Source organism: Artemia sp. Qi Xiang Cuo, chromosome 14 (assembly GCF_049724085.1).
Source record: "Artemia sp. Qi Xiang Cuo chromosome 14, ASM4972408v1, whole genome shotgun sequence".
NCBI classification, from domain to species: domain Eukaryota; kingdom Metazoa; phylum Arthropoda; class Branchiopoda; order Anostraca; family Artemiidae; genus Artemia; species Artemia sp. Qi Xiang Cuo.
The window spans coordinates 3,561,544-3,586,883 of NC_142807.1; the positions used below are offsets into that span (position 1 = coordinate 3,561,544).

Genomic DNA, 25,340 nt, shown 5'->3' on the forward strand with positions numbered 1-25,340 from the left:
TCATTACTTGTTGATTAAATTGTGGGCTTATTGCATAAATAGCCATGTAGTAGATTAGATTTTCGCCTTTTTGAGTGGAAGGTTGCAGAGAGTTTTTGTAACTGATGAAAATGGAAATCAAGTGCATTCTAATCCAACATCAGTCATCATTGGAGTACCTCATGGAAGTGTACTTGATTCAATTCTGTTTAATATTTTTATCAATGATTGTTCCAGTACAGTCCAAAACAATACTACATTATATGCTAATGAGTGCAAACTTATTGGACCAGTGGGAGATGGGATCCAGGCAGACCTTAATCACCTTGCCCACTGGGCTCATACATGACTAATGGACTATAACCCACTGAAGTGCAAAGTTATCCATATGGGACCAAATAATTGTATGCAGACGTATTAAATGCAAAAGGCTTCAGGTCAAGTTATCGATTTGGACTCAGTAGATAATGAGAGAGATCTGGGTGTATCTGTTGATAAACAGCTTAAATTCTACTGTCACACAAAAGCACAGGTCTCTAAGGCCAATCGAGCTCTTGGTCTGATCAAACGAACAATTTCTACTCGCCATCCCTTGGTAGTTAAAAAATTGTACACAGCTCATGTTTGCCCTCATCTGAAGTTTAGTTACCCAGTCGGCAGCTCTTCATATAAAAGTGACAGTGCATTATTAGAAGGAGTTAAAGGAGATCTACTAAATTATCAGCTCCGCATAAAGATATGGCATACCCTGAATACTTGAACAAACTTAACCTGCCCTTATTAGTTTACCGACGCCAAAGGGGGGATGTAATTGCATTGAATAATTTATTTCATAATAATATGATAGACCTGTTATTCTGCTCTACATTATATCCTTCAACAAGCGGTCATTCATTAACGTTGCAAAGGAAACATACAAAAAGACGAGAGAGACGGAACTTGTTTTGTATTCATGCAGTGCCAGCCTGGAACAGTCTTTCTGATTCTACTGTTTCAAGTTCTTCTATAAATTCTTTTAAAAAGGCTGTTGATTGTGAATGGGCAAGTGCCGAGTGGAAATATCACTGGGATGCTCCTGTGATATTCAGATAAACATCATTTCCAACCCAGCGAGAATTACAGGAGGCTATAGCCCCTTAACTCACTGGCAAGTGCAACTTACGGTAATTTTAAGGTTGAGAAATATAAATTGAATAGACTTACATAGAGTTGAATCTACATTTATTGGTATTAGTTTAGTATTCCTACTCTCGAGAAGGAAACACTATAAAATTCCTGAAGCTACTTTAAAACTTTCTAAAACACTTACTTAGATTATTCCCAATTATGGACTTTGTTACTTTTGTTACTTTGTTACCCCTACCCTAATGGACAAATATATAGCCCTAATTAGACATACTCTTTTTATCTTCTCATTAATTTAACAGTAAAGGAGGATCAGGAAGAAAAGAGTCAAACCCATGAAAATATACTGAGTATATACAATCTGTGCTATATATTTGCACAATAGGATGGGATGGGAGGTAAAGCAAAGCAGTATATGTTTAGGAACAATATAAACAAGTGTTTTACCATGATCTAAAGTAATTTCCAGCATTTTAAAGTGCTCTGTTCTGGTGAGTGGGAGTACTAGGTTGATACCTATTTTTCCATCTGGAATAAAATGGGTAAAGTGAAGCAATGGGCTATTATGAAAGAGATTAGTAGGTATTTATCATTATTTTGTGGTAGTTTTCAAAGTTTCTGGTAGCTCTAGTTATTTTCTAATAAGGAACAAGGTACCACTTTAAGGACGTGAAAGAAAATCTGCAAATGAAATATTAGTATAGGCTATACTTTCTGTATTTTGCTACTGCAAGTCAAACTATTTGTATATAAAGTCAAAGCCATGTTTTTTGGTACTAATAGTTGGTAAATTATCTTATTTCTGAAAGCTTCAGTTGCAGGCCTATACCACAAAGTTTGCCCGAGTTTACCCATTCCTTAATGTTCTGTCATCGTAACTCAACTATGCTACTTTGCAAGATGGCAAAAAACATGTCATTTACAATTATACCCTTAACCATATAGCTTTCAAAAAGGTAGATACTTGAATTGTTCTGCTGTTATTTAATTTTTATTTATAAGTAAGAACATAAGCTTGATTTACCTCTTGTAAATACATTAAGAAAACAGGCAAACACATTCTAACCTCCATAAGAAAAGAGATGAAGTTCATAAATACTGGTCAAGGGGCATCATAGTCAAGTGACATGGGGTATCACTTGACCATGTTTAAATGTAAAGGTGGCTGCTAGGGACTAGGAATGCAGCAGTCAACCCAAATTGGATTTTTTTTATCTGTAGTCCCAAATTCAATGTTTGGAAGCTTGTAAGATTCAGGCCGAATTTTGCATAAAATCCGCTTTTTTCTCCTATTTTCTGCTTTTTCTCAAGGCCTCCTCCTTCAACCTAGAACAATCAAAATAGGAATATACATACTTAGCATCAATTTATATTGTAAAAGAAGTGGGTTTCTAGCCCCAACTCAAGAGCCATATAAACCACCATACAAGTGGTGTATGATACCATTTTTGTCTAAATGTTTAATAATACCTTCATTTAGTATTCACTCAAATATTTTGGTATTAGTTGAAGTAACACCATTTTGCCTGTAGTTTTATGGAGTATTTCTTTTTACCTTTTACAACACTGGAGCTATATAGGATTTTTTCCAATATGTAAAAATTGTTACAGTATCAATGGATTTTGAAACAGACAAGCAAGACACTTACAGTTATTAAGTATCCAATTGTCTTTGAATATCCTTTTTTTGTATAATAAATTGTCGAGATACTAAACTATAAATTGTGCTAGTACTTTTTAATATCTTTGCATTTTAATTTGTAGCAGATCCAACTTGAAAGTTTCCTACTCTATGTATCTGACCATATGGACTATTACCTGATTGTTTTTGTTTCATTTAGAGTCCTGAGTGATGAGATCAACTTTCCGCAGCATATATAGAAATACAGCTGCAGGTGTTCCTATTAGCAGACATTACTCAAACAATGGACGCAATATGAACCTACAAAATCATGGATCTCATTCTGCTCCCAATGTCTCTGGAATAGAGCAAAGAAATCAGGCATCTGGGTTTGATAGTGACAATAGTAGTAATCCAGACACTGAAACTGAATCCTATCCAGAAGAGTTTAAATTCTGTCATTCAGAAAATGCTGGAGAGGTTGTTGCTATTTTTTATTGATTCATTCATTTATTTGTATAAAACAATTTAATCCATTACAGTTAAATTTTAAGGCACAACAACAAAGTTTGAGCAAACCAAATATTTGAGCTATGCTTTAGTAGAGGAGTTTAAAGAAATAGGGACAAGCAACACTTAAAGAAAGAAACAGATACATTACAAAGAAACTTAATACACTACAAACTGAAGAGAGAAACTTAATGCACTTAAGAAGGAAACTTAATATGCTACAAAGCTTGAGTGTATCAAATATTTATACCAAGCTTTAATAAAATAGAACTGAGACATTCAAAGAACACTTAAAGCAAGAAACATATACATTATAAAAAGGAACATAATACTCTACAAACTTAAGAAAGAAATTGATATACTTAACAAGGAAACTTAATGTGCTATAAAGCTTGAGTGAGTCAAATATTTAAACTATACTTCAATAGAGGAGAAGAAATAAAATACACTCAAAGAGCACTTAAAGAAAGAGACAGATACACTACAAAGAAACTTTATACACTAGAAACTTAAGAAATAAAAATACTTGTATGATATACCCGCTACCCAATATTCTTCTAATATGTTTCTCTGACGCTCAATTCTAATGAAATATACCAAATTAAGATAAAATATAATACTTTATAACCAAATTTGGGCTATATTTTTGTTCATTAGGGGGGGGGGGGGTTAAGCATAGCGGTTCTGCATTCCTAATGTCTTAGGTACAATTATTCTTTATATTATGTAGTAAGAATTGCTTTCTAACTTCACACTGTGCAAATACTTAATGTGCTATAAAATTTGAGTGAGTGAAGTATAACCTACACTTTAATAAAGGAGAAAAAAAGAAAGTACACTCAAGGAACACTTAAAGACAAACAGATATACTACAATGAAACATAATGCACTACAAACTTAAGAAAGAGACTTAATGCATCAAAAAAATTAATAATTGTGCTGCTGATGAGATGATTGGTAATGGTAGTGATGATGAAGGGAAGAAAAGATGGTCTAATTGAATCAGACAGATTATTCCAAGTAGAAATACTTCAGTTTATGGGAACAGTCCGGGATTTATTTTTAGTTTCATAATTTAAAGAAAGAAGAGAAAATAATTTTTTTTGAAAAGGCATTGTCAGTCATAAAGAAAATAAGGAAATTGAAACATATTATTTATGTTGTACGAAGTAAATCCATCCTGCCCTCATTGCAATAAGAAAAAATCAGTACAGTAGGAAAAAAATGAAATGAAACAGATACTGTGAGATGAGTGAAAACTTGAAAACGAACTGTAAAAAAATAAAATTACAAAGGTATTTTCTGAAACATGAAGAAACGCTTCACAAAAAATCAAATTTTTTCAAGCTTTGAAGTCATAGTAAAGCATATACAACAACAATTTTATCAAAAATTTATTGTCTATTCTCACTCTTCTGATAAAACCCTGTAAGCTCACTTTTCTGTAAAACCCTGTAATTTCTGTGTAATTTATGTCATCTAGTCTATTCTATTGATTAATAACGACGTTTCTTGGCAACACAGGTCCTTGCGTCAGACCCGAGTTAGCTGGGATCGTACCCTGGACTCCGTATGGCCAACCAGGGATCAAGGGGTGCCAAAGGGATGTACAGTTGTATCCAGGATTTAACCTTTAGCTTGATTCATATTGCATTCATGATACCTGGGCTTAAGTGGAAATCCCGCCTGAGTTTGGTTCAGAAGACTCCCTCTCCAGGAGCCCTAAAATCCGTCACTCATGTTTTGTTACCCCTTTGTGACAAACCCTGACAGTTATCTTTTTTGGTAGCTTCAATGCCTTTCTTGGTGGCTTAGAGTTGCAGCAAGTTCTTAGTAGCAGTAGTAGTTCTTATCTTTTTATGTCACGAACTTCCAAAATAGGTAAAAAATAAAGTCAGTCACCTCGCATTCTCCTCAGATTCTTTTGAACACAAGTGTTTAATTTTCTGACTCATTGTAACCTATTGCCTTTGGATGCCAAACCCCTTTGGAAGGGGGTGAAAACCTCTGACCAAGAAACGATGTTCTTGCTGCATTTGCGCTGAGGGCTCATAAACGCTGTCTTTTATAAAATAGTCATTTGTTGTCCAGCTTTTTTATGTATGCTCTTGTCTGTTATGTATGCCTTTTGTTATGTACACCTTTAAAAGACCACTTCTTATCTCTCTCTATAGTCATGTAATAAAAAAGATATGCGGGGAGGGGGCGATCAATTACTAATGCCACTTCTTTTCTAGGGCATGAAATAATAAAATTGGGCATGTTAAGTAGGCATGGTTCTGAAACATTGGTGCTCTAATTGACAGGGGAGATTTGTTAGGTGTTTTCCAGATAAATTGTCTGCAGATTGTTTTGGATACTTGTCTGACTGACTGTATTTAAAACAGTAAGCTGTACGAAAAATGTGGTTCAATCCAGCTTTCTTGGGCTATAATGAAAGAAAGGTAGAGATGACTAGGACATGCTCTGTAGATGAAGGATGACGAATTGCCAAAGATCGTCCTTGTCAACCAGCCATCTAGGGTGGAAAAAAAGACAGGTCGTCCCCCAAAGCGGCAGGAGGGGGTCGTAAGGAAAGATTTAGGCGAAATAGGAACTTCCTGGGAGGGTTTAAAGAGAGAGGCTTCGAACAGATTGGGATGGAGAATGAGCGTGTGGTTCTGTGTTGGTCTCAGGTTGCTTGGTGCTGCAGTGAATTGTTGTTATTAGCAGTATTATATCATAATGGGTGAATGCAGTCAGTTGCTGATCTAATGCAGACACTGTCTGAGACAGAAATGCAGCCCCAATTCTCCTAGATTGTGTTCAAGTGTTGCTAAGAAATAAAAACGAGAGAAATTGTGAAAGTCAAAAGACTCAACTAGCTAGGTGCTTGTTGGTTTTTGTGGGATGACTGTGTGTGTCTTGAAACCTCTAGACCATCAATGCAGCTACAATGGCGAGTTTTAAGCAGGGTTGGACAACCCTGCTTTAAAATATTGCTACAAACCGGTATGAGAGGTCACTCCTGTCTATAAAACCAATTTTTTTCTTTTATAAATTCATTATTTGTCACTACAGCTGTCAGGTATGAAAAGTTTCAGAAAATATGATGAAAACGGCTTGAAAATCCTTATATCTTTGCGATTTTTTTGCCTTTGTTGCCTTGCAATACTTGTATTTATGGACCACATTGAAAGTTTCTCTTGGCCAATGGATTGAGGACTCTGTGAAGGGGAGGCATTTTCTAGTTTGCTATTAGAAAAATCTACTTCCTTATACAAAAAGTAGGATTTAGAAGTATCACGACTATTGGCACGAAAGTAATTTATAATTGGGAGATTGTGCATAAAAGCAATATGTACTAGTTCAGTTTTTGCTCAAAAGGCAAAATAATTGATGTTTTAAGTGTTAATAGACCTTTTAAGGGTTGATACAAGAAACATACTCCGTTGGTGGCACCTGAACAAGGAACCCGACGTTCCAATAAATTTAGAACAACAAATTTTTTGCCTGTTATGAAAAAACTGCTGTGTGTACTTGCAATTTTTAGGAAAGGGATTCCTCTCCTCAACTTTCGTCTTAGTGCCTAACCCTAGATTACTTTGAGAAAACGTCAAATGCACTTTTTTATCCTCCTTTCTTTCTACCCCCCCCCCCCCACAAAAGAATCGACGTCTGTTCTTTAAGATTTTGAATTGCTTGCTTGTACTGAGATACTACCCTTAAAACTAAGTTTTATTCCTTGAATGCAAAATCCATCACTCCCATTTCTTGTGTGTTTGGTGAGAGGGAGGTGTTTAGACCTGGTGAACTTTTCGGGCTACGCCATACCCGTAATATTTAGAGGATTATTTTCCCATTTAGTGAATTTTATCTTTTTCAGGTTTTGGAAGGGCTAAACAGTCTAAGACAAGAAGGAAAGCTTTGTGATGTGGTTTTGTCAGTGGAAGAACAAACTTTCCCTGCTCATAAATGTGTTTTATCTTCGTTTAGCTCTTATTTTCGTGTAAGTTTTCTTCATTGTTGTTTAATTCATTTTCTTTTATTTCATTTTAATTCTCTAATATTATTTTTTTTCATTTTTTAAGATTGTCTTCATTTTCTTTCTGTTTAAGATGATGAATTGGCCCGTATGAGTTTTAGTACAGTAGTAGCTATATTACTACTATAGTAGTATATATGATGATTTTTACTAAAAATAGTAGCATTAATATTCCTAGAAAAACTTACTACAGGTCGCAGTCCATTCAACCTCACTTTATATACTGCTTTATAATGCTAAAGTAAAGTCGTGTAACAATTTAAAATCAATCTCTGTCACGCCATGCCTAGCTACAGTGAAAGAATCTTTGATCTTGCAGCAGCTACTAGACCAATGTCTAGTAGCTGCCGCAAGATAAAAATTCTGTCACTTTAGCTCAAGGCCGTATCCAGGGGGGGGGTGTTGCCCGGTTTGAACCCCCCCCCCCCCCGAAATTTTTGACCGAGTCGAAAATTAGTAAAAAAAAATACCTGTAGGCCTAAAAACAAAACCTTACCTGAAAAAAAATACGCTCCCACACTAAATCCTATTGCATTTTGTGGGTAAACACTTCTGATGAGCTTACGCAGGATGTTAGACAAAGTCCACGGGGAAAAATCGAGTAACCCCCCCCCCCCCCGAACAAAAATCCTGGATCCGCTCTTGCTTTAGCTAGACATGGTGTTGCAGAGATTGTTGTAAATATGTTACTCGACTTGAGTGGGTTCACTTTGGAATGGCACGGATGTGGGCTTTTTCTCACGGTCTAGGAAAGATTCCGGGTGTAAAGCACTGATTTAAACATGGTGTGCATTTTAAATAGTTAGATATCAATAAGTAGTTGACTGAAAGTAAGCGCCACGTTTAAATTTTTAGAAATTTTTTACAAAATTGAGTAAAAGAGTTCAGAACATTCAAAATATTCAAAAAATTTTGAAGTATGTATATCAAAAGTATTTTTTAGAACCGAAAAATTTATGTTCCCCTTTTTAGTCCATTTGTACAACGTGGTTTAATTATTTTTTATGAAGTATTTATTTAACTCTTTTTGGTCTCCGGATCCGGATTCTCTGGATCAAGAATGATCTGGGGAATGCTGCATAATGATCCGGATCCAGATTCCGGTTTAATATATCAGAATAGAAAATTTCAGGTAAGGCAAAGCTGTATACAAAGTTTGAGCCAAATCGGATGAGAGGAAGGGGTCGAAAAAAGCATCTCAAATTCTTATCGACAGAGAAAGCCAATTAGTAAAACATGGTAAAAAAGAAACAGGCTCGTTCGTTTTTGATCTTGATGCGGTAGATAAAGATCTAGTACAGACATTTTTTCATGTGTAAAACAGTTTTAGTTAAAAAGTGCAAATATCGTTTCGCGCATCTCTACACACGTTGGGCACGTCCGTTTCATGACAACATAATTCCTTAAATTTTCTCCCCCGCAAAAACTCAGCGCTAATGTACAAACTTTGTTATTGAATTCGTTGCCACAGAATGACTTGAGCCTCTGTTTAGAAAAGAAAGCCTCATCACCACTTTTCTGCGATATCTAAAAAGATAGGATAAGTTTAAAAAAGCTCGTTGCTGCAGGGTAGCCAGATATCCCATTGGGTCATGATTAACCTGCAACTCATCGTGCTCTGATTTTACCTTAGAGGTTAAGTCTTCCATACTAGTGCTGCTGAACTGAGTGACACCTCTTCTGTACTGGCACAAATAAAGTGAGGATGAAAGAAAAACTAAAGCCATAAAAATGATGAGAAAGAAAAATGGCATCGCGAAAAAAATATTGTGCAAATATGTTTGTTTGGCAGTCCACTGGTGACTTTTCAGGTAACTTTTATATTCCAGTTACAGCAGTTTTTCCATTTCATTTAATAATTTTTTTGGGAATAAATTTTCTGTTATGAATAAAGTGTAATTTCTGGCGCCATTAATCTACGATTTACATAGCTGGCTCATTCTTTTTATGGCAATCTGACCTGATTCAATCCGTGTTTGCATTTGGTGCTTTTATTGGAAAAATGCCTAACGAATTAGCCAATTGGAAATCCCATTTACCTATTGCTATGTGTCATTAATTGACTGTCTTTCCGGTTTTTCCGTTTAACGTCGATTGAAAACGAGGCTCAATGTAAATAAAACGTCCTCTTCTAGGCAAACAAGGATTTATTTTGTACTTCTTTCCGATTTAAATAGATGAATCTTTTTTTTTATAAAACTGGATTGTGAGAATTCTGAATTGTAATAGTAATTGAAGGTGACGCAAGAAGAAGTTGAAAATCATGACTTTGAATGTGAAGCCACAGAAGATTGTGGCATTGAAGATATTTCGGTACTTGTATGATATAGCCCCTACCGATCAAGTTGTTCATTCATTGACGCATTATACAATCGTTTTTTTTTTCGCTAGTCTCTTTCAGCTCAGCGTGAGACAAAACAAAGAGAAGTGAAAGAATAGATGGAAAATATATAATTTGGGCTATATATTTGTACATTAGGGGGAGGGGTATAGTATTTAGACGGTCTGATGTTGGACCACAATTCTTTCTTCATAATATGCAGAATAAATGTACCCAACACATTAGGCATGCAGACCCGCTATTCTTTACTCCCCCCACTCCTCGTAATATGCAAATATATAGCCTAAATTTTTTTCGAATAGTATAATATGTTTGTCATACTTAGGTATATTTCATATTGAGCGTAAGAGAAGAATATTAGGTAGGGGCTATATCAGACAAGTACCGATTTTTCTATAGAACAAAACCTCTACAAGAGGTTGATTTCACAAATTTGAAATAATCCTTTTAGTTCTATTGTGTTCTTCCAGAAAATACTGGCTAAGCTGAGAAGTTGTAGAACAAACTATCGCGAAATTCGCGAGGTTCAATTAAAGGCCTCAGCTGTGCATTTATTAGCTGAAATTGTGGTTAAATACTCGACTATAACTGTAACGTTGCTGAATTTGTTGTGGTCTTAATTTTTGCATCTTGAAAACTAATATTTTTTTTTAATATAGTATTTTTTTTCCACAGTTTCTTTGTGCAAGTTGATTATTGATTGGACGAATTAAACACCAATAGAAGGAAATTAAAAATTTACTTATATTCGGAAATTTAAAATTTTCTTACATAAGTTTTGTTTTCAAACTGAACTTGTGGACTTAACTTTAGGCTTAATTTGTAAAGAATCCCGTTTCCAAATGCTATATGCAAAGTTGACCCCTCTTCCTGCTTACCATCTCCTTCCTTTTCTACCACCCTTTTCCTTCCCAAATTCTACCATGTGACCTTCCTTCCTTTCTTCCTTCTCTACCATCTTTTTTCTTTCCAAATTCTATTATGTGGTTTAATCAAATATTTGGACAAAAGGAGACGGGAGAAGCCCTACTCTAAGATTGGTTCAAAGATTTTCATAGAAAAAATCGTGGCCTAATGAAGCTTTTTTGACCACCTTTTGCTACCTCCTCTAGTTAAACCTGTGTACACCTTTGCTACTATTTATGTATATATTTTAGGCAATGTTTAATGGTGATATGGCTGAGTCAAAACAAGATGTCGTTCGCTTGAATGGGATAGACGCTTCATCCTTGAGTTTGCTACTTCAATTTGCTTATACGAGTGAAATTATGATAACATTGACTAATGTCCAAAGTTTGTTGACTGCTTCCAACTTGCTCCAGGTATGATTCTAACTCTTGCCCAATGTCCTCTATTTTATATCGTATCTGTACTCTTTTATCTGTAGTCTAAACTCAGGATTATCCAAGGGAATAATACGTTTGGTCAGACGTTTGAACTGGAGTTGGCCCCTGATGAATAAGGAAGCCGCCTAGTTTTAACTAGATTTTGGAGGTATTAATAATAGAATGCTAGTTGCTCATTTTATGAAAAAAAAATGCAGGGTATCAGTCATAGTAGTATATGTCCCTGTAAAACTGATTGATTTAAGTAAGTAAGTAATTATGACGGCACTAGACCCTTAAGGTCCAAACCGGCGATGCTGATCTCCGTTTCGTGGCCCTTCAGCCAGGAAGTGTAATAGCTGGGGGCCAGCCATCCTCTGGTTTCACACACTCTTCCTGCTTACCTTCCCCAGATTTCTCCAGGTACCCATTTAGAGCTGGGTCGACTCTGGCTGAGCTTACAGAGTCACACCACTGACCCGCGTCCAAAAGCAAATAACTGGCCACGCCAGGGATCGAACCCGTGCCCCTTGGACAAAGAATTCTCAACCCAGCGTACGTCCACTTAGCCAGGACGGAACTGATTGATGGGGAAAGTAATGACTCAGATGAATTTTACTTACATCTGCAGGAACAAATAGACAGGATCCCAGATAGAAATTTGGTATTTTAAAAGTGGGTTTGAATACCCAGGTTGGTAGCAATAAGTATAAGTGGTATCCTTGCCTAGGTAAATTTGGTGTTGGAAAGGAAAATATTAACGGCTACAGACTGCTACAAATTCGTATATATGACAATCTAGCTATAACCATTACAGTGTTTGGTCACAAAATGGCCCATAAGTTAACATGGTACTCACATGGCGGTAAGACGGCCAACCTTATTGATTATGCTATTGTAAACTGAAGACTTGCAGGGTCGACACAAGACACTAGAGTATATAGGAGAACTCTTATTGATGTTAAAAGGAAATACATTGGACCCCCGGTAATCCGGCCCCTGTCTAATCTAGTGCCCCCTTTAATCTGACATGTCTATTATTATTGAACATTTTTGACAATCTTCGCGAATGTAGATAATGCATGATTGAACAGTTTACAGCTTGTACGCGCTACTGCTATTGTGCTCGACACGTAAGTATTGGTTTTTGGTTTTGATTGCATAGCTTGAATTTAACTAAATGTGATAGCGGTGCGGCCTGTTCCGCCTGCTTTTGAAATAAGAATCAAAAGTCCAACCAATAGAAGAAATGTTAAAAAAAGTTAATATGAAATATTTGGTTTTTGTTCTTTGTCAATCATGGAATTTATTACTTCACCAACTATTACATCGTCTTAGGAAACGGCAAGGCCAGATTTTGCCATTACTCCTTGCAACTATCCACAATTCAGTGTAACTTCGGTAGTAATAGAGCAATTTGCTGCTGAAATATATATAATATGATATATATATATATAATATGATATGAATATAATATGATATATATAATATGATATGAATATATATATATATAATATGAATATGAAATATATATATAAATATGATAAGTTCGGACGGTTTGAAATCTAGTGGCGCGGAATGGATAAAGAGGAAAGTATTTTTATATGCAATATCTGACGAAGAGATTATAAAAGGTATTTCTTGTTCTATAATAATAAATCAGGAAGGTGACGACGATATAATTGCAAATACTCCGCTAGTGAACGACTAGCCTTTCAACTAGGTTAAACAAAAAATGTAATGAATATTTTTCCGTTCCATAAATTGATCGATTCATATTATGATTTTAATTCATAGTTCTTGATGATTTTAGTACAAATGTACATTTGTTTGTACAATAATTTCCTAATGTAAAGTATTATTTTTTGTAAGTTCTGTAGCATTAATAATACTAATTCTATAATAAAATGTAAGTTCTCCTATTACGATGTTTAGTTTGGTAAATTCAACATACATAGTGAATTATGATTTGTAGCAGAGATCACTACATCATAAAGATTCTGTTTCATCGGCTTTAAAGAAAAATTCTAAGTCTGAACATTTCACTTCAGCCCTTTCGGAACGTATTTTTAATTTTCCACACCATTTTATTTTGTTTGATAATGTCTCTTGGATTTCCAGGGACTGGGGTTTAAAGCAAAATTTTCGCAGAACTCTTGAAATTAAGAAAATTGTATTCAGGAATATAGCTTTAAATCGTGACACGGGTGAATTTGGTTTGAACTCTATCTATGATAATTTATTAAAATCTGATAGAGTATAGTTCAATTCACCCAATATAGTTAACATCTGTCCAAGTATTAGTTCATTCAACACTAATGAATCGGATCCAAGCAGGTCAAAGAGACTAGCTTCCGCTTTTTGTTTGAAAAGAATTAGATTATTAAACAATATCTAGTTTAATTTTTTTTCGTATATAAACTATTTTTTTTAATTGTTTTAGTTTAGTTTTACTACTGATGACGGTCACTGCATATGTGACCGAAATATCTAGTATTTTTGTAAAAATTTATCACGGTTTGTAAAAGTTATCACTGTCTATTAAAAGATTTTATTCCTTTTTGAACTTTTACTTATCATACAGGTAAGCATATGGATGGAATATTTCTTGTTACATTTCAAAGATTTCAGCTAAAATTTTGCCGACCAGAGAAACCAACTTTTCAACTCAGGTTGAAATTAGATTCGAACCTAATATTTGTCCACATGAAAACATTTTTTTTTATCTAGCGACGTTAAATCTAGCTATTGAAGCAGTAGAATTCGACAATTGTCGATAGTTTTGCCGGCCAGAGAAATATTTGCTTTAACGAAGGTTTGAATTTGAAGCATATCAAATATTTGCCTACATGAAAGATTGTTTATTTGGTGACAAGAAATCTGGTTATTAAATCAGAATCAAACGCTTTTCAGAATTTAGCTCAAAGGTATGAAATTCTTTACCAAATGGAGTTTTTGTTTTCTTTCAAGGTCATGTCTGTTCGTGCTGCTTGCTGCCACTTCTTAGAGAAGCATATTGACGCCACTAATTGTGTTGGTATCCTCTGTTTTGCTGAACAACTAGGATGCCAAGAACTACAAGCCAAGGCTGAAGGATATACTCTGAAGTAAGATCAATTTAGCTCCCGTTTTTGAGTTTACTTATTACGTTTGTGTCTAACTTAGGATAAATCAAGTATTGATAAGATCAGTTAAACTGATAACGAAGTCGAAGAAGTAAGATAAGAAAAAATTTCAGAAGTTGAAGTTGGCACAGGCAATAAGGTTTTTAGGGCCAGGGTAGATTGTTAGCAGCTGGTTTTTTATTAAATCAGGAGTTAATTAGGGCTGTGTTCTATCCCCCTTTATATGGATTATTTTGATTGATTTTGTTTTAAGGAGCACAGGAAAGGCAATGGGAGACCACGGAATCAAATGGGGGGGAAAAACTCTCATGGTCATGGATTATGCTGATGATTTAAGCATCCTAGATGAAAGTGTGAGCAAAATGAATGAAGTTTTAGAGGTTTTGCGAGTTTAGGGTGCTAGAATTGGTTTGAAAATTAATGTTAGGAAGACTAAGTCACTAAGGCTAGGAATAAGTGAAAATGAAAAGGTGACATTGGGTAATGAAAAGATTGATCAGGTGAGTAGCTTCACTTACCTTGGTAGTATTATTAGTAAAGATGGTGGGAGCAGTGAAGATGTTAAAAATAGAATAGCCAAGGCTCAGGGTGTTTTTTGACAGTTAAAAAAAGTCTGGAAGAATAGGAAGATAATTCTGCAAACCAAGATTAGAATATTAGAAGCTACAGTGATGACAGTGGTCAAATATGACTCTGAAGCATGGACGCTCCGGAAAGCGCATGAAGATTTTCTAGATGTTTCCCAAAGAAATGGCGTGAGGATTGTTCTGGGTTCCCGGCTGACTGACCGTATTTCAAACAATAAGCTATGTGAAAAATGTGGTTCAATACCGCTCTCTAGGGCTATAATGAAAGAAAGGTTCAGGTGGTTAGGGTACGTTTTGCGGATGAAGGATGACAGATTGCCGAAGGTTGTTCTTTTCGGCCAAACATCTAGGGCTAAATGGAAAGCAGGTCGTCCCCGTCTGGGGTGGGAGGACGTCATAAAGAAAGATTTAAAGGAAATGGGAACTTCGTGGGCGGGTGTGAAAAGGGAGGCTTTGAATAGATTGGGGTGGAGGAGGATCGTGCGTAGCTGTGTTGGCCTCAGGCGGCTTGGTGCTGCGGTGAGTTGTTAGTAGTAGTAGTAGTAGATTGTTAAAAATACGGATTTTTCGTCAGTGATCATGATGAATTATATTAGCTGATTATAATCCATTACCTCTTAAACTAATAGATTGTATTGCATGAATCATATTAGGCAACTAAAACAAACTTTTCATGGGGAATTATTTGGCAACTATTTTGGCAACTACTTGCTCCTAAAGGATGTAATATAGAAGATATTAAACCTATTGAAGGGAGCTTTGGAGCGCAAATTATTCCGATTAATTCTAAGGAAAACCAACCCATCTGATGTTAGCTCCTACCTGCTGAACTATATTTATTTCTAAATGAGGCTTTTACGAACTTGAGCCCCAGCCCTGAAATTGCATTTTCTTGTATGTCTTGATTTGTTATTTCATCAGTTAATCCAAAGCATTAGCTAAGCCGGTTTATTCCACATAATATTCCAGAGATATGGAATATTGTGATTGGCCAGCAAAAACACGTCACAAAATTAAACCAATGGAATTGAAGTACACTCTAACACGGAAGTATAGGACAGTAGCATCTATTTTTCTCTTGGGTTTTAGATTCTCTGTGGTTTATCTAAGGGGCTTCCCCGTTGTACTGTTCCTTACTTCATATTTATAACAGTGGTATGTCGTGGGTTGTGCAAGCTTTATCTCCCTTAAGTATTTGCTCATCACAAAGCTGATAAAATTTTCTGTTTAATCTTATGTTTTCCTTGTTAATGTTTAGGGTAAATTTGGGAGATAAGGTCTGTGCTTTATTACACATTTTCTGTGCCCTTGTGTTTTTTTGACGATGTTTTCTGTGACGGAACCAAATAATTCTCTCTATCTGTTTTTAATTTTGCAAAACTCATTCTCCAATTTGGGCAGAAAACTTTTACGTTTCCAGAAATATGGTGTTCTTGAAATTTTTCGATAGGGTGAAAGGGTTTTCGATTATATTGTGTAACTGCTCTCATAAAATTTGTTACAGACTAAGCTAAAGTAATTATCCTTATTAATATTTTGATTAAATTTTGAGTTTTTGCATCTATAAATGAAATGAAAATATATAGATAACGGGAAAAACTTTTAATTGAGATTGTTAAAAAAAATATATCAAGCAATAAAAGGTCGAATGTTTCAGTTTTTGGTGACAGAAACACTACACAAAGCCAAATCAGCTGTGATCGATCGATGTGTATTGTGTCGATCTGAAGGTTGAATACGGTCTTCTTCTTAGAACTTTAACAAAACAAATGATCTTTTTATTGAAAAATCTTACAACTTAGATCAGCATAATTGACCTAGGTCAACTTAATTGCATTATAAAACTTTTGGTTGTCCCTGAGAATGATAATAAAAATCTTTCAATTTCATTCGTGTTTTTAAGTTTGTTGTTGTTTTAATTTACTTGGGTAGTAGGATCTCGTGTTTTTTTCTGTGGAAGGGTCTGATACTTGAAAGAGAGTAAATTTCCAGGCTGAGCTTTCCAGGCTTTGCCTAATTTAGGAAAATTTGGGGAAATTCGAATCATGAAAATATGTCTTTTCCCTCTTTTTCGGCAAATGATATTGCGGCTCGTCTGTCTCTGCCTGCAGGTGGTCAAGTTCCTCTCTAAGAGAGAAAAAAAAAGTTTCCGATGCCATACAGTTGTACCTGGTAAAATTATATATTTTTTTTATTAAAAGTCTAAAGAAAACTGTTTTTCGTGCTAAAAATTTTATGCTTTTTTCTTTACTTAATCCTGTGGTAGTACCACAGTTTATATAATTAGCAGTATGATCTTTCCCTATCTCACCCATTATAAAAACCCGGATCGAGGTGCGATTGCTCCAGAGAATGTATAAACCGGTATAAACATAAGTGGCATTAGATCTTTTCACGGGTAGACAAAGAATAATCACCTACGGAACAAGTACTGACAAAACCACTTGGCCGGGTCACCAATAAGTGGACAATAAGTGCAGAAATAAGTGGGAGGAGCTTTTTGTTCGCACCGAGAATGAAGAGCCAGAAATCAGATGGCAATTTTTTTTCACTTGGCAGTTTTTTTCAAAACGCGTTTTTTGACTTTAAGTTACTATGGACAGTGGTTCGCTCTTTACTAGGTTACAGCTACTGCTGCAACCATGACAAAGAATTCATTGCAAATTCTCCAAAGAAACTAGTTTACATTGAAATCTGTCAAATCTAATAGATGGTAGAATTTGTAAAACCTAGTAAATGTAAGCAATAGCTTTGAAATGAGCCATTAAATTTCTATCTACGTTGGTATGGTAGCCTGCTAATGTTGCAGTACCTTACTGATGAGCAGATGATTTATAAAATTTACTAAGGGGGCTGTGAGGGGGAGTGTACGGGAGGGATTCTTGTAAACCTCCAGTTAAAAGTTTTAGAACATGACTATTACAATGGTATCTGCTTTGTACTTCAGAGATTTTCCACTTAAGAAGTGGCACCAAAAGTGTTGTTTTCAGTGCTATATTGCACTTACATATGGTAGAATTGATAAAAAGCACGTAGATATAACCAATAGCTTTCAAATGAGAAATCACTGTTAAAGGTTCTGCTAGCTTTCCACTCGAGACATGACAACAAAAATGCCACTTTTAGTGCTATTTAGCAGTTGCAGATGGCGGAATTTATAGGAAGAACGGAGATATGAGCAATATCTTTTATATGAGCTATTAAAAATTTGTTTACGATGTTCTGGTAGCCCGCTAGCCACATCCTTTGAGAAATGGCACAAAAAGTGTCATTTGTGGTGCCATATGGCACTTGCATATGGCGGAATTTATTAAAAGCACATAGATATGCCCTTACCAATTTCTAGCAATAAGCTGAAATAAGTAGACTAGGGGAAAAGGCTACTGTTTAGAATGTGTCTTGCTATTCTGGGTAATGATGCACTGTTGTTGGGGCTTGTAGGGCTTAATACCTCTCCTATCAATTTCCTATACTCTTTGTTTTGTATGTTCTAAGCGCCGGGTAAATCCTGGGCTAGTAGCAGCATGCGCCTATTTAGGGGCAGAAATTTACAAAAAAGTAGGGGGACGGTTTTTTTAAAATAAAGATGTAAAAAAGGTAGATCCAGGGTGTCCCTGGGGCAGGGACCTAATCGATGTTCCTGCCCAAGACATTGTTTGTGAAATCAATGATTTTTGTTTTTCTGGTTTTCTTTTAATGTTTTTCACTTTGATGTTTTAGTTTATGTTTTTTCAATTCTTTTTTTTTTCCAGTGTTAATTTGCTTGACTAGTGCATGTATCCCAAATTTCAATTTACCTTTGTTGGCCCTAGTTTAAAAATGAACAGCTTTGTAAATTGTCTTTGGAGCTTGTCAATGTGCAAAATGTCTTTGTAGGCACCTTGTCAATGTAAGTTAGTATGAAGGATCTACAGATTTGTCGGTGGGTAAAATCATAACAGTTCAGGGACGAGGGCATTTAGAAGCGAACTTTATAAATAGATACACTGAAGATATCTCCAAAAGGCATTTTTAGGTCAAATTTTAATAGAGTTTTGAGGAATCGATCCTTCGGACCAATTTTAACGGGAATCTCTTCTAGCAAGGCCTTATCCAAGGGGTTTACTGGGTTTGAACCCCCAACCCGGAGTTTTGTCTGACTCGTAAAAACTTAAAAAAAATGTATATAAACAATTTTTTATTTGTTTTTAAAGTTTTTTTTACCCCCCCCCCCCCCCCCCATGAACAAAAACCCTCGCTACGCTCTTCCTTCTAGGTAACTATATGGTTACAATTTAAAGTTAGTTACCGCAAATTTTTGAGTTATGATTATATGAAACATGTTTTGAAGTATTTCAGTACATCATCTGAATGGTTGGTGCAACACTTCACGTTGCCCTAGCAATACCAAACTAATTTCACTATATCTTTGTAGGCATTTTGTCAATGTATCTCAGCACGAGGAGTTTATAAATTTGCCAGCGGATAAACTGGTAGAAATCATATCAAGCGACGACCTCGAAGTAGACAAAGAAGAGGAAACGTTTGCCGCTGTTCTTAGGTGGCTTCATCATGATCTGTCGGGGCGTCAAGACCATTTACATAAAGTAAGAGTTTAGTAACCTAAGAAAAATGACAAGACTTCAAAATACATACCTAACAAAGAATTATGATGCAGCAGATCGGAAGACAATATCCAGCAACTTGATATCAGAAGAGTAGAAATGTGAATAAATATGATTTAAATAATACACTACCATTTAATTATTATTCGGAATAAAAAAAACGGATTTTAGGAGATTCGACAATACTTTGACTCGGATAGAGACAGTGTCTACGAAGTCAAAAGTTGCTAGTATTTCATCAATATAGGCCAAGGATGTACCCAAGGATGTGAAAAAAATCTGTATACCCCCCCCCCCCCCGCCCGTGGACTGACCCGCTGGTGACTCAGGTTTCGGGCTACCCAAATTTCATAGATAAGGTGTATTTGAAATTAAAAAGGCATCTCAGCCTCCCTATTGCGTCCACAATGAGGAACATTCACTCAATGTCAAGTCTCTGGTAATTAGCCAAACTCCCCTGCTGTTGCGAAAATCCAATTCTCAAGTCAAGAGAATGAGTAAATATATCTTTTATTTACAATAAATGCTACGTTCTAGGAAATCTCGTTATGTTATCACTTTCTTTTCATCGTCCTTACCTGCTCGGGAAGACTCTGAGGTCAAGCGGACAAAAAGAAGGAACCCCATACCCCCTCCCCTGGTTACGGCCTTGGTGTTTCTCCCCTTTTTCGAAAAATCCGACCCCCCCCCCTTCCGAAATGTTTGTCTGACTCGTAAAAACGTAACAAAAATTGACATAAACAAATTTTGTACACATTTTTTGAGTTTTTTTGTGTGTAACAACCCGCCCCCCCCCCCAAAGCAAACCTCAGAAATAATAAGCAAGATCTTTTCCCATCGTCAACCAAAGTCAACCCCTAGTGTGCCACCATTTTTCTGCCTCTCTCTCCCTCTTACATACGAGTCTGCTGACATACATCCCTATTTCCAATTAAAGTTTTATTTTAAACTTTGAAGTTAAAAATAATAAGTGGTTTTGCATCTGGATCATCCATGTACCCTAGTCAAATACATCCCTTGGAAGTGCATCCAGTGATGATTAGGTCATTTAAATCTTCTTATAGCTCAGTCTAGCTAGCATAATTTTATACTCTTCGTTTGTCTAGCCTAAAATGAGATCCCGCATGCGCACCACGATCCCTAAAAATCCGTACTTTTTTTGCAAAATAAGTAGATGGTGGCATGTAGGGCAAATGTGTACCAAATATAGAAACTGGTGAACTAAAGAATAATACATACGAGAAATTACAGTAACTTATTATTGTGTAAGCTGACTTCTTATGAATTACTGCTTTTTGTCCCACAGGATAGTTTATTCTTTAATAAAGTTTTGTTTTTCGTTTTCAAATTTATTTATTATAAACTTGATTTTGAAATAGATTTTGTATTTTGTTTTAGGTTTTGGAACACGTGCGTCTTCCATTGTGCAGTCCCTATTTTCTGCATGACTGTGTTGCTAGTCAAGCTGTGATAATGCAGTCGCCCCAGTGTCGACGGCTTGTCGAAGAGGCTAAGCTTTACCATCTTTTACCTGATAGAAGATCTGAGTTACATTGTCATAGAACTAAACTGAGAAAAAACGCTAAAACTCTGCAGGTATCTTAGATAGATCGTTTCTTTTTTAAAAGAAAATTAAGATACAAGTATTTAACGTGATTCAAGTTTTTTAACGTGAGTTAGAATGTTCAATGGCAATTTACAGCATTCAACGCAATAATTCTTCAAACAAGGAAGCTCGACAGGTATCATACCCAGCGCGCTAGCGCTGCCTAAGTAAAGAACGGTGTGGGTACGATGTGTTGTTTTTTTTTTGTTTTTTTTTCTCCATACCGGGGCACATCGTATCGAAGGAGTAGTCGTAGAAACTTCGAAAAGGGCTCATTCGATTGCAAATTTGAGTGGCTAGTGCCCTTTTTAATAGTCAAAAGTGATAATTGGGCAACTAACCCCCCCCCCCCCAAGCCCATCATTCCCCCGAACACATCCAATCAAAATTTTGAGATAGCCATTTTGTTCAGCGTAGCTGATTTCCTGATAGAAAATATGTTTTTGAGGAGGACAATCCCCCACAACCCTCGGGGCAAGGGTTTTAAGTTATGCCCTGGGGGCATATAAGGTTTTTTATAGAAGGCGTTGTCGAAGAAACTTAAAAAAAAGGCTCATTCGATTGGAAATTCAAAGGGCTAGTGCCCTTTTTAATAGTCGAAAGTGATTGGAGGGCAACTAGCCCACGCCAATCATTCCTCCAACACATCCAAAAAAAATTTTGAGAGAGCTATTCTGATCTTCGTGCTGGATTTTAACCTAGATAATATGTTTTTGTGGAGAACGCTCCACGCCACCCCATGTGGATCGGGTTGGAATCTCTGCCTGGACGATAGATCATGTTTTTATAGAAGGTATTGTCATCGAAAATTCAATAATTGCTTGTCTGGATGGAAAATGCAACGGCTCATGTCCGTTTGAATAGTCAAAAGTGATTGGAGGGCAACTAGCCCCCCCCCCCCGCGCCCATCATTCCCCCAAACACTTCCACTCAGTATTTTGAGAGGGCTATTTTGTTCAGAATAGATAATTTCCAGGTGCAAAAAGTGTTCTTGAGGAGACAAGTCTCGTACAACTCTCGGAACGAGGATTTTTTGTTATGCCTGGGGGTTGTATAAGGTTTTTATAGAAAGCGTTGTCGTAGAAACTTCAAAAAAGACTCATTCCATTGTAAATTCAAAGGCCTAGTGCCCTTTTTAATAGTCGTGAGTGATTGGATGGCAACTAGCCCCCCCCCCCACGCCCATAATTCCCCCAAACACATTCAATCAAAATTTTGAGATAGCCATTTTGTTCAGCGTATTTGTTTTCCAGATAGAAAATAGGTTTTTGAGAACGACACTCCCCCACAACCCTCGGGGCAAGGGTTCTAAGTTATGCCATGGGGGCATATAAGGTTTTTATAGAAGGCGTTGTCATAGAAACTTCAAAAAAAGGCTCATTTGATTGGAAATTCAAAGGGCTAGTGCCCTTTTTAATAATTGAAAGTGATTGGACAGTAACTAACCCCCCTCTCACGCCCACCTTTTCATAAATAATTTCTTAGACCACACTGCTTTTCCATTAAAAACAAAAAAAATTTTTTAAACACGAAAAACGGGTTTTAATTTTCTAACAAGCAGTGAACTACAAAACAATTAATTATGCACAAAAGCTCCGAATACTTTCGGCCCCACATCCGAGTCTTCTCAACGGAAAAAAAATAAATAAATAAAGCAAAAAAAACAACTTAAATTACATTACAATAAAACATACTAAACACATAAAGAGAACAAAAAGCAAAACGAAAGAAAAATATAAATAAATAAGAACAAAACTCACATATTAATTAAACACTTCCATGCACTGAATGTCTTTCAACTGCTTCCTCTCAGTATATAAATGGAAATATATTAAATCAAACACTTCCATGTACTGAATGTCTATATTGATTCTACTCACTTCCTCCCAGTATATAAATTGAAATCTATCAAAAATGAAGAAATTATTTATACTTTTAGACCAAAACAATAAAAGGTCAACTAACCCCCCGGTCCATAACCCTTAATTAAATTTCACAAGTTCATCAACCATTTTATGAATTATAAATTGAATGGATTCGTTTTGTTGCAAGCTTAGCTGCAGTTCGTTTAGCTGCAGTGCAGTAAGTAAACGAACTGCAGCTAAGCTTGCAACAAAACGAATCCATTCAATTTATAATTCATAAAATGGTTGATGAACTTGTGAAATTTAATTAAGGGTTATGGACCGGGGGTTAGTTGACCTTTTATTGTTTTGGTCTAAGTATAAATAATTTCTTCATTTTTGATAGATTTCAATTTATATACTGGGAGGAGGCGAGTAGAATCAATATAGACATTCAGTACATGGAAGTGTTTATTTAATATATTTCCATTTATATACTGAGAGGAGGCCAGTTGAAAGACATTCAGTGCATGGAAGTGTTTAATTAATATGTGAGTTTTGTTCTTATTTATTTATATTTTTCTTTCGTTTTTGCTTTTTGTTCTCTTTATGTGTTTAGTATGTTTTATTGTAATGTAATTTAAGTTGTTTTTTTTTGCTTTATTTATTTATTTTTTTTTTTCCGTTGAGAAAGGCTCCCGGATGTGGGGCCGAAATATTCGGAGCTTTTGTGCATAATTAATTGTTTTGTAGTTCACTGCTTGTTAGAAAATTAAAACCCGTTTTTCGTGTTTAAAAATTTTTTTTCACCTTTTCATAGGAAGCGCGCTAGTGCTGCCTAAGTAAAGAACGATGTGGGCACAATGCGTTGTTTTTTTTTTTGTTTTTTTTTTCCATACCCGGGCACTTCGTATCGAAGGAGTCGTCGTAGAAACTTCGAAAATGGCTCATTCGATTGGAAATTAGAGTAGCTAGTACCCTTTTTAATAGTCGAAAGTGATAGGAAGGCAACTAGACCCCCCCCACGCCCATCACATCTCAATACATGTCCATTTAGTATATTGAGACTGCCATTTGATTCAGCGTAGTTGAATTCAAATTATAAATTATGTTTTTGAGGAGGACACTCCCCCAAAACCATCGAAGCAAGTTTTTTAATTTATTCCTTGGGGCATACAAGATTTTTATAGAAGACATTGTCGTAGTAACTTCAAAAAAGGCCCATTCGATTGAAAATTCGAAGAGCTAGTACCCTTTTTCATAGTCGAAAGTGATTGGATGGCAACTAGCCCCCCCCCAAGCCCATCATTCCCCCAAATACATCCAATTAAAATTTTGAGACAGCCATTTTGATCAGCGTAGTTGATTTTCAGATAGAAAATACGTTTTTGAGGAGGACACTCCCCAACAACCCTCAGGGCAAGGGTTTAAAGTTATATCATTGTGTATATAAGGTTTTTATAGAAGGCGTTGTCATAGAAACTTCAAAAGGGGCTTATTTGATTGGAAATTCAAAGGGCTAGTTCCATTCTTATTAGTCGAAAAGTGATTGGAGGGGAACTATCCCCTGCCCCGCGCCCATTATTCTCCCAAACACATCCAATTAAAATTTTGAGATAGCCATTTTGTTCAGCGTAGTTAATTTCCAGATAAAAAATATATTTTTGAGGAGGAGACTCACCCACAGCTCTCAGGGCAAGGGTTTTAAGTTATGCCCTGGGGGTATATAAAGTTTTTATAGAGGGCGTTGTTGTCGTAACTTCAAAACAGGCTCATTCGATTGGAAATTCAAAGGGCTAATACACTTTTTAATAGTCGAAAATGATTTAAGGGCAACTATCGCCCCCCCCCGACGTCCATCATTCACCCAAACACATCCAATCAAAATTTTGAGATAGCCATTTTGTTCAGCGTTGTTAATTTCCAGATAGAAAATGTGTTATTCTTATTATCCATTATTCTCCCAAACATATCCAATTAAGATTTTGAGATAGCCATTTTGTTCAGCGTAGTTCATTTCCAGATAGAAAATACGTTTTTGAGGAGGACATTCCCCAACAACCCTCGGGGCAAGGGTTTTAAGTTTTATCCTGGGCTATATAAGGTTTTTATAGAAGGCGTTGTCATAGAAACTTCAAAAGGGGCTCATTTGATTGGAAAGTCAAAGGGCTTGTGCCCTTTTTCCTCGTCGAACTTGATTGGTGGGCAACTATCCCCCCCCCCCCCCGACGTCCATCATTCACCCAAACACATCCAATCAAAATTTTGAGATAGCCATTTTGTTCAGCGTTGTTGATTTCCAGATAGAAAATGTGTTTTAAGCAAGAACATTCTCCAACAGCCCTCAAGACCAGGTCTTTAAGTTTTGTACAGGGGGCAAAAAATGTTTTATAGTTGGTTTTGTCGTAGAAACTTCAAAAAAAGTTAATTCAATTTGAACATCCACGGACTCTAGCGCTGTTTACTAGTTAACATGGATTGGAGGGCAACTCGCCCAACCCCCACGCCCATCGTTCCCCCAAATACATCCAATAAAAATTTTGAGATAGCCATTTTGTTCAGCGTAGTTGATTTACAGATAGAAAATATGTTTTTGAGGAGAATGCTCCGCCAAAGCCCTTAAGGCAAAGGTTTTAATTTATGCCCTGG

At 36.1% G+C, this 25,340-nt stretch overlaps 1 protein-coding gene across 2 annotated transcripts in view; it reads left to right on the forward strand.

The window, feature by feature from the left end:
- LOC148944049 (kelch-like protein 12) overlaps positions 1 to 25,340 on the forward strand; it is a 132,977-nt gene that overhangs the window by 15,160 nt on the left and 92,477 nt on the right. For both annotated transcript variants that reach the window (XM_089099745.1, XM_089099746.1), the window contains exons 2-7: positions 2,946 to 3,205; positions 7,101 to 7,223; positions 10,758 to 10,922; positions 13,896 to 14,032; positions 19,052 to 19,223; positions 20,640 to 20,837. In XM_089099745.1, the coding sequence (XP_088955871.1) occupies positions 2,957 to 3,205; positions 7,101 to 7,223; positions 10,758 to 10,922; positions 13,896 to 14,032; positions 19,052 to 19,223; positions 20,640 to 20,837 (1,044 nt within the window). In that variant the 5' untranslated portion in view covers positions 2,946 to 2,956. The remainder of the gene's footprint in view (positions 1 to 2,945; positions 3,206 to 7,100; positions 7,224 to 10,757; positions 10,923 to 13,895; positions 14,033 to 19,051; positions 19,224 to 20,639; positions 20,838 to 25,340) is intronic.